The 9280-nt window shown below is 37.7% G+C and overlaps 1 protein-coding gene across 3 annotated transcripts; it reads right to left on the reverse strand.

Moving 5' to 3' along the window:
• Positions 1 to 383: 383 nt before the first annotated feature.
• On the reverse strand, positions 384 to 5408 carry LOC132296356 (pentatricopeptide repeat-containing protein At1g25360). 3 transcript variants are annotated; one of them, XM_059794579.1, is made up of 3 exons: positions 2108 to 5408; positions 1963 to 2021; positions 384 to 1827 (listed from the first exon to the last, which is right to left on the reverse strand). In XM_059794579.1, exon 1 carries the CDS (start codon positions 5061 to 5063, stop codon positions 2625 to 2627), a length of 2439 nt encoding a protein of 812 aa, XP_059650562.1. In that variant the 5' UTR covers positions 5064 to 5408; the 3' UTR covers positions 384 to 1827; positions 1963 to 2021; positions 2108 to 2624. The 3 variants fall into 3 exon arrangements, with proteins under 3 accessions (XP_059650562.1, XP_059650550.1, XP_059650556.1); XM_059794567.1 differs by having other exon boundaries at positions 1963 to 5408; XM_059794573.1 differs by having other exon boundaries at positions 384 to 1375; positions 1467 to 5408.
• Positions 5409 to 9280: the final 3872 nt, after the last annotated feature.

Consider the following 9280-nt stretch of genomic DNA (forward strand, 5'->3'; position numbering starts at 1 on the left):
CAAATTCTCACTTTCTCCTTCCTTCATTAAAGGTGAAAATACTTTCTATAGTAAGAAAGTAAAATTATATTAATAAACATGATTTTACTTCTTACTTTATATTTTAGGAATTGGTAGTAAAAAATAGGAATTATTCTTATTAGTGAACGGGCCTTTAATGTTGCTAGTATTTATTATATAGCCTAATAAAATACATTAATTATATTTTAACCACGGAAATGACCATATTACTCTCGAACTTCCTCCTAATCATTGGATGACCTTAGTAAATGACCGTTTTACCCTTTTGAAGTCTAAAACCACCATAATTATGTTAAATGACCATTTTGCCCCTGTTGGGCCTTAAAGTATTAATGTAATAAGAAATGACTATAGTACCCTTGCATGACCTCGGATTCAGATAAGGGCCCGGTTAGCGATTCGGATACAGCGAATTTGGGTGATGTATGTGGCAATGTGTATCTAGTTTTCTTTATTATAAGCATGCTAGATGATTATAAATCATGGAAGGATATTGTGTGATGGGTTTTAATTGACTATAGCACGTTGAATGAGTTTAGATGAAAGTTGTAACTTGCTTTGAAATTGGAGCATTATACCTACCATTATGATATATATACCATTAAATATTATTTACATTGTCTTTCTTAGAAATTTACCAACTTTTTTTTTTTCAATTATATTGTGCATTCATTTTTTGAATTTTTATTAATTTTTATTTTATACAAATTTGTTAAATAAAGTCGTCTTTCTACATGGGAAATAATGCCTACACGTTCTCCAACATGTAATGTGATTGTGGAAAAAATGTGTTCGTCCGAACACATTATGAATTTTTTTTTTTTATTTTTTTTTTTTTTGGTGTAAACTTGATTTATTACCAAAATCGCCAACTTCGCAATCAAGTAGAAAAGGGAAAGATATGACATAAATTTCTACATAAAACCTCAAAATGACTCTAATTCAATTGCTTTGTTTTTCTTTTCTTTTTTCTTTTCTTTTCTTTAGGACTCCAAAAAATATCAAATGCAAAACAAAATTAAAATTAAAATAATTATTAAAAAAAAAAAAAATTAATATTGAGTCCTTAAAAAAAAAAAACAATCCTATGTAAAAATAAAAATAATAATTAAATTGCACAGCTTTCATAAAGCAAATTTTCAAATGGAACGAACTTGCGTTTTTTTTTTTTTTTTTTGTTTTTTTTTTTTTTTTTTTTTTTATTCATTTGATATATTCTAAAAACATAACTAAGAAGATCCTTGGGAAGACAATTGTTCACTGCACACTGATTTGAAATACATTTCATACCACACTGGCTGAGAGTGCTTGAATTCTCAGTACCTAAAAGTTCGCGAGCAGAACTTTCAATTGTCTGCATTAAATCCATTATCTGGTAAGTTAGATAAAACACTATTATCAACTAGGAATTAGACAATAACTACTTTAGAAAGCGATAGGCATACCAATTGCAGAATTTGACGAGATCTGGAGCTCATTTCGTTCAGTAAGGTCTGCCCTATTTGCCTTTGAGCTGCAAAAATGGAATTACCACTACCAGTCGCATAATGTCTTCTCTTGCTTTTGGCATAGCGGCCCCCCAATGGAAGGCTAGCATGACGGGCTATTAGCTCAGTGGTAAAGCACGCTCCTGATAATTGCGTCGTTGTGCATGGGCTGTGAGCGCTCTCAGCCACATGGATAGTTCAATGTGCTCATCAACACCTGACCCTGAGATGTGGATCATCAAAACACATTAGCGTTGTGCATGGGCTGTGAGAGCTCTCAGGCACATGGATAGTTCAATGTGCTCATCAACACCTGACCCTGAGATGTGGATCATCAAAACACATTAGCATGGCGTACTCCTCCTGTTCGAACCAGGGTTTGAAACCAAACTTCTCCATCTAGTGAAACATGAATAGTATTTGTGTCCTTTCCTTCTCAGATAGAGAGGAGTACCTTTAGACGGCTCCAATCTTCCAAAGTCTCCTCTGTAAGTTTTCAACCACCGTCCCTCTCTGCATTAGACAAAAGATACAAGGATTGAAGACGTTTTTGGTCATTCCCAGTGAATAAATCAACTATCATAAAGTAAAATATCCACCTCTGGATCATTGAGGTGTCTTAGTGGAGTACTATCTGTACAGAGGAGGTTTCTGACAGAATCATTGTAGATCTCCAACACACAGAATTTGTATCATTATGCTAAACAAAAGGATAGTTTTCATAGTACTTTTCTTATGTAGTCATATATTTCTGCTACTGTATATTCTGTAATCCCACTCATGGTGTATGTCTTTCCACTGCTTGTCTGACCATATGCGAAAACAGTTGCCGGAGACATATTTTACTGGTAAAAAAATTGCACAAGGTGCGGTAATAACTAGAATTGCGCAACAAGGTTTCTAAGCAACTAACATCATGCATTGGCAAATCAGTCCTGCCACGAGATTTTAAGGGTGAGTAGTTCTCCTCAAGCTTCTATTTCGTTTATTAAATGAGGTTCAGGTATTCTTCAAAACCTGTTGTAAAATTTGTATGTAAATTTTCAAAATATTAATTCTTGGTGACACGTCTCGGCCTCAATAACTCCTCAGTCTTTCTGCCTTACCCTTCTCAGCTCACCAATAATTTCCACAAGAACATTCACCATCCCTAAAATGATGAAACCTCTTTCCATCTCTCACAACAATCTCTCTTGACAACACTTTCGACATGAACCTGAATGTGTTGTGGCAATCCCCACAGATCCTAAGGTTCTTGAAGACCCTAATTGTGGCTCCAGGGGGAAGTTTCATGAGGCCAAATGCAACTGCAAGCTTCTCACTATGAGCAGACAAAACATTTTCCTTTTGTTCAGACTCCATATCATGCAACACAAACTTTGTGTCGGGAACATACCCTAATTTCCTCATCCTCAGTCCCAGTTGCTCAAGATAATTGTACACAGCTTGCACCTCAGGGTGCGCAGTGTCATCGACCAAGAATACATGAACCTTGTTTTCAACTTCAATCCAACTACACCCTGGCTCTTTTTTAACCCCTCGTTCCCTCATTATTTTTCGCACCTTGGCCACATCATCCCACCTACCCACGTTGGCATACATGTTTGACAGGAGTATATATGTTCCGTCATGTTGAGGCATCAACTCAAAGAGCCGTTCCGCAGCTTGGATCCCTAAATCCATATTTCCATGAATCCGGCAACCAGCAAGAAGAGCCTCCCAAATAGGTGTGCGGGGCTCAAAAGGCATTGTTTGCAACACATCTTTAGCTTTTGCAAACTTTCCAGCTCGGCACAACAAATCAATAAAACGGGCATAATGATCTTCGTCTGGTCTTATACCATAAGTGTCATACATTGAATCGAAATAACGGCATCCTTCTTTGACTAGACCTGCATGGCTACAAGCAGAAAGAATTGTAAGGAAAGTTATCCGATCAGGTAATATGTCTTCCTTCAACATCTGTTCAAAAAGTTCTATTGCTTGAGCACCATGTCCATGCTGGCCCAAAGCTGCAATCATAGCGTTCCAAGATACTGAATCCACATAAGGCATTGTGACGAACACACAGTCTGCAGCTTCAACAACGCCGCATCTTGCATACATTGTTATTAGTGCATTTCCAGCTGAAAGGCTTGAATCAAAACCTAGCCGGACAAGCTGAGCATGGAGCTGACGTCCATGCTCCAATGCTGCAAGCACAGAACATGAAGTAATGGCTCCTGCGAATGCATAATCACAAGGTTTGACACCCTCTAATTTCATCTGGTTGAATAGCTTCAGGCCTTCTTCGCCAAACCCATTCTGAGCAAATCCTGATATCATAACAGTCCATGTCAAAAGGTTCCTCTCTGGCATCTCACTGAAAAAAGCTTTAGCATCATCAATTCGTCTTGCATTCACATATGCTGATAAAATTGCATTCCATGAAACGAGGTCTCTGATGGGTGTATTATTAAAAATCTTCCGTGCTACATCAACTTTACCACATTTCCAATACAATGTAATCAATGCATTATTCACAGACAAAGAAAAATCAAGTGAAGGTTTTCCTTCCGTTCGTAGAATGTAAGCATGAACCTGCTTTCCATGCAGGAACAATCCAGCATTAGCACAAGCACTGAGAACACTGGTGTATGTAAATTCATCCAGCTGCATTCCTGATAAATGCATCTTTCTAAACATATCCAGTGCTTCAGGCACAGACCCATTATGCACATAACCGGAAATCATTGCATTCCATGCAACCACCAACTTTTCATTCATCCCATCAAAAACTTGACGAGCAGAATCAAGGTCATCATTCCTTACATACCCCGTGATAATTGTTGTCCATGACAACTCATCCCTCACGGGCATCTCATTGAACAACTTCCTAGCAGCACTCATCAACAACCGCGGAGATGCTAATGGAGAAGATGCACACTTAACATAGAGTGATATTAGTGCATTTATCACAGAAGTGACGAATTCTGTTCCTGACTTCACAACTGCACAATGCAGCTGCTGGCAATGCTTTTCACGATCAGCTATGAGTGCCAAAGCACCAAGTACACTCGTGAAAGTAAAATTATCAGGCAGAAAATTGTCCCGCCTCATGTCACGGAAGAGTCCAATAGCCGCATGACCATCACAATTATGTGAATAGCCTGTGATCATGGCATTGTAGCAAACAGTGTCACGAACACTTAACGGGGTTCCAGTAAATATCTCACGCGCCACATCGGGATTCCCAGCAGCAGAGTAGGCCGCTATTAGCGTCGTTCTCGCGACAATGTCTGGTTCGGGAATTCTGTCGAACAGTTGGCGTGCGTACACAAGATGGGACGATTTGCAGTAGACATCGATCAAGCGATTGAGGATGTGTCCACGAGGTCTGAACCCAGAAGCAATCATGTGGGCATGGACCATACGGGCTAGGGAGTAGGAGATGGGGCTTGGAGGGCAACATAGTTGAAGCTGGGCTGCGTAACGGTTGGCCAGTGTGCGGAGGCCTGATTGGGGGACGTTTTGGGTGAGGGTTAAGAATATGGAGGCAGCATTCTTCATCTTCATCTGTAACGGAGAAGAAATAGATTTTGAAATCTTACAGTACCAGTTGTATTAAGCACTCCTCTGTGAAGTTGGTGATGTTGAACGGCGCAAACCTTTGTGAAGAGATGATCTTTGACACACTCTCTGGACCAGAGACTCATTCTTCTTGCTTGCGCTGCTTACTCCGTGGACTGTTCCAATAGGGGTGCTGTGACTGCAACCAAGCTCTGATTTTTCATTGACCGGTTGGCGCGGCAAACAAATTACTCCCTCCCTCTTCCATAATTAGTGTTTACATTTATATTTTTATGTGAAAAGTTGATGCATTATTACTTTTTATAATATAATTAAGGGAAACATCCCTTAACCTCCATGTATTATCATTTTCATTCAAAAAACCCCTACTACAATTAAACACCTTCAGAATTAACAAAACCCATTAAGTTTCCTCCAAATCGATATAAAATAACAAAACTGCCCTTATAAATTAATTGTAAATTTAAAACTTATAATATTATTATAAAATTACAAAAATATCCTGAGCCACCACCACCACCCTTCAATTGCCACTAGGGGTGCAACTTGGGTTGGGTAACCCGAACCCAATTCGAGCCCAGCCCGATTTTTTATGGGCTTGGACAATCATTTTTATAATTAGAGTTGGGCTTGGGTTGAAAAATCTCAACCCGAATTTAATTAAGGTTGGACTTGGGTTGAAGTGCTAGGAACCCGAGCCAACCCGAACCCGAATTTTAATAGTATTTTCATATATATATATTTATTTTTAAATACATTATATATAAAATTTAAATTATGATTACTTTTTTTCTTTTCAACTTTTTTTTGTTAAATCTTAACTTATTATATATTAGCATTTAGGAAAATTAATTTTCTAAAAATTTATTTGTAATTTATTAAAAATCTACAAAAAGTCTTTAAATTTCTTCTTATGTAAGAGTAATTTAATCTAAAACTAGTTCAAGATCATATTAAATTTTCAGTATATAGATTAGTCATATGAGTAACCAGAATTAACCTGAAATTTTAACCCGGAATCTAAGCCCGAATTTAAAAGTAGAAGGATGGGTTGGGCTCGGGTTGAGTAGTTAAGGTTAAGGATAGGGTTAAGGTTGGGCTTGGGTTTATCATTTCATATGATGGGTTGGGCTCAAGTTATACCTCAAACCCGCCCAACCTGCCCGAGTTGCAGCCCTAATTGCCACCATCTCTGTCCCTTTTTTCTCTCTCTACACTCTTTCACACGAACTAACACAATTCTATAAATCCAAAACCATAATCCTGGCTAGAAAAAAACCCTCTGATTCAGCCGCTACCGGCGGCCCATATCCAGCCATTTTCCCCTAGATTCCCCCTCTCCACCGTTTAAGCCCACCACCGCATCACTATCGTCGTCGACCTCAGCAACGAGAGTGCCTTCACCGTCAAGTAAGAGGTACAGAACTACCTCCGCCCCAGGGAAGGCGTGATCCTCCTTCACGTCCGCCTTACCTCCGTCCTCTACGGCACCGATTGGGGCGCCATCGTCCTCTCTGTCAACACCGACTCCGATGAGTTGCAACAGAAGCTCGAGGACGAATTTGACAACTTCACCGCCAGCAAGGTAAAAATCAAAGTATTATCGTGAAGCCTTCCTTCTGTAGCGGCATTGCCACAATCACCAACCTGGTCAAGTTAAAATTTCGATCTAAACCTATTTGTGTGACTCCGACAACATTTTCCCTCTGTTTGCCGCCAAAGGACACCCCAACTCGCCGATTCTGGTTGCAATTCCGGCAATTCTTATCGCCGGCGTTTCCAAAATGGGTTCGCCGATAGAGGACGATGTCATATTGGTCCAAAAAGGAAAGAAACAAGGTGAGCCCCACGTAATCACCATCAATTGTACCGACTATACCGATGAGATGGAAGATAAGTGGTGGTGAGATAGTAGGCAACACGAGCAATAATGCACTGAAACTAAAAGAAACCCAAAAAATCAAACCCAATAACCCGCATTGAAAACTAAATGACACCCAAAAATCAAACCCAATAACCTGCAATCGAATGTTCCTAAATCTCTCTTGGGCATCGATCATAGTTAAAGCACAATCATGTTTTGACTGATTTTGTTCAAGCACGACATAGAGTCTCTTTCACTATATATGCACATATAATATACATGTATATATAAGACGTGATCTAAAATTGATTTTTGAATATTAACAGGTGTATACAAATATAGGTTTCTGGTACTTGAAATCAAAGAAAGATGGAGATGAACAGTAGACCTACCAACTCAGGGGTATTTTTGTAATCTTATAATAATATTATAAGTTTTAAATTTACAATTAGCTTATACGGACAGTTTTGTCATTTGGGGGCAACTTGTTGGGTTTTGTTAGTTCAAGGGTTGTTTAATTTTAGTGGAAGCTTTTTGGACGAAAATGATAGTATAGAAGGGTTATGTGATTTTTCCCCTATAATTAATTTATAGTAGTAATATTTATTAATTATTAATACAACTAAAAATTATTAATTAAATTATCAAAGTGGAACACTAATTTTGGAATTTATAAAACCCATTTACTAGAGAATTCAAGAAATTACCAAATCTCATTTTCCTTTTGAATGTAAAATATCTCTAAGAAAATATTTTCATTTTCAAATAAAACGTGTTTTATTTTTTTATTTTTTTGTATTTGGTAAGGGTTTAGGTGGAGGTTAATATCGAGTCTATCGGGTTTAGCGTATAAAATAACTTATTGCAAGTTAATGTGTAAATTATTTTTGTTAAATTTTAATAAAATATTTTACTTAAATTTTTGACATCCAAAACCCCTTTACATATGTTGTGGTATTGAGACAAAAGCTAAAGGCGAAAGCTTAAAGAAGAAGGGGTTATTTATTTTATCTTTTGGTAAATTATTTTCATATATCTGCATCACATATGCTACCATATCATAGAACTTCTTTCTAGCATTTGTATGATAATATCTTATATAAGTAGGGAATAACATCATCATAACATTATTAAATATAATAATGTCATCTATACCTTCCCATACATAATTTTAGTCCCTAGGTGAAGGCTTAAAAAAGGATAGGTAATTTATTTTATCTTTTGGTGAATTATTTTCATACATCCATCACATATGCTACCATGTCATAAAACTTCTTTCTAACATTTGTATGATACTGGATGTAAGTAGGGGATGATATTATCATAACATCATTAAATATGATAATATCATCTATACCTTCTCTTATATAATTTTAGTCCGATGTGTTTAATTCTGAGACTATGTATTATTATTACTAAATTTTTGTTTACATTCCTTAATTTTAAGGCATTCTACATGGATATATTTCTCCTAATATTTTGATTTTTTTTTAAAAATATTTTATGTGACTTGTTCTGTGCAAAAGCCATGCCCTTTTAATGTGCAGGTGAGATATGTTATATGTTATGAATTTCTCGGAGAATGATGAAATTTGACCCTTTTTTTTTTTTTTTCTGACAATGAAGAGAGACTAAGCAGAAAAAGAAAAATCAGAGGACAAGGCTGAAGAGAGCCAAGATGGAAGAGAGGCCCAAGATAGAGAAGAAGAAGAATTCCTAGCAGCCCATTGGCTTAGGAGATGAGCCGGTTTGTTGGCAGATCTAGGGGCCCAGCAGAGAGTGAGGCCTGGTGAGGTGCTGATAAGGGGATCTAATATCCTCATAAATGACAGCAGCGAGTTCACTGGAAGGAGAGGCGTTGACAAGATTTGCACAATCAGTTTCGATGTCAACGTTGAAGAAACCCCAATTGGCAAGAAGATGAATGCCATGTCTGATCGATCTAGCTTCGGCAGCTTCAGGAGGGTGAGAATCTTCAAGAAAATAGGTTGCAACACGAAGAGGAATGCCTTGATGATTGCGGAGAATAAAGCCACTGCCCATGCCGTTAATATGATTCGGAATTGCTGCATCCACATTGAGTTTGAGACGACCAAAAGTCGGTGGAAGCCGGTGAGAACGATGAGGTGGAGAAGAGAAGTGAGGGGAGGTCAGACGACCGTCTTGAGTTTTAGCTTCCCAGAATTCATTGAAACTGAAAAGAGCACAATCAACAACAGATTTGGGATTGCCGCGCTTCCGATTGAAGTGCCAACTGTTCCTGTTCAGCCAAAGATGCGAGCAAAGAAATGTGAAGAAGCTCTTAAATAGAGAGAAGAAATAATATCAAATCTTGAAT

Source organism: Cornus florida, unplaced genomic scaffold (assembly GCF_030987335.1).
Source record: "Cornus florida cultivar Cherokee Brave unplaced genomic scaffold, ASM3098733v1 CherokeeBrave_3.0.0_Hap2_Chr01, whole genome shotgun sequence".
Classification (NCBI taxonomy): Eukaryota; Viridiplantae; Streptophyta; class Magnoliopsida; order Cornales; family Cornaceae; genus Cornus; species Cornus florida.

What these genes read in the sequence shown, in the direction of transcription:
- LOC132296356 (XM_059794579.1), bottom strand. Translation starts at nt 5,063, where the DNA reads ATGAAGATGAAGAATGCTGCCTCCATATTCTTAACCCTCACCCAAAAC.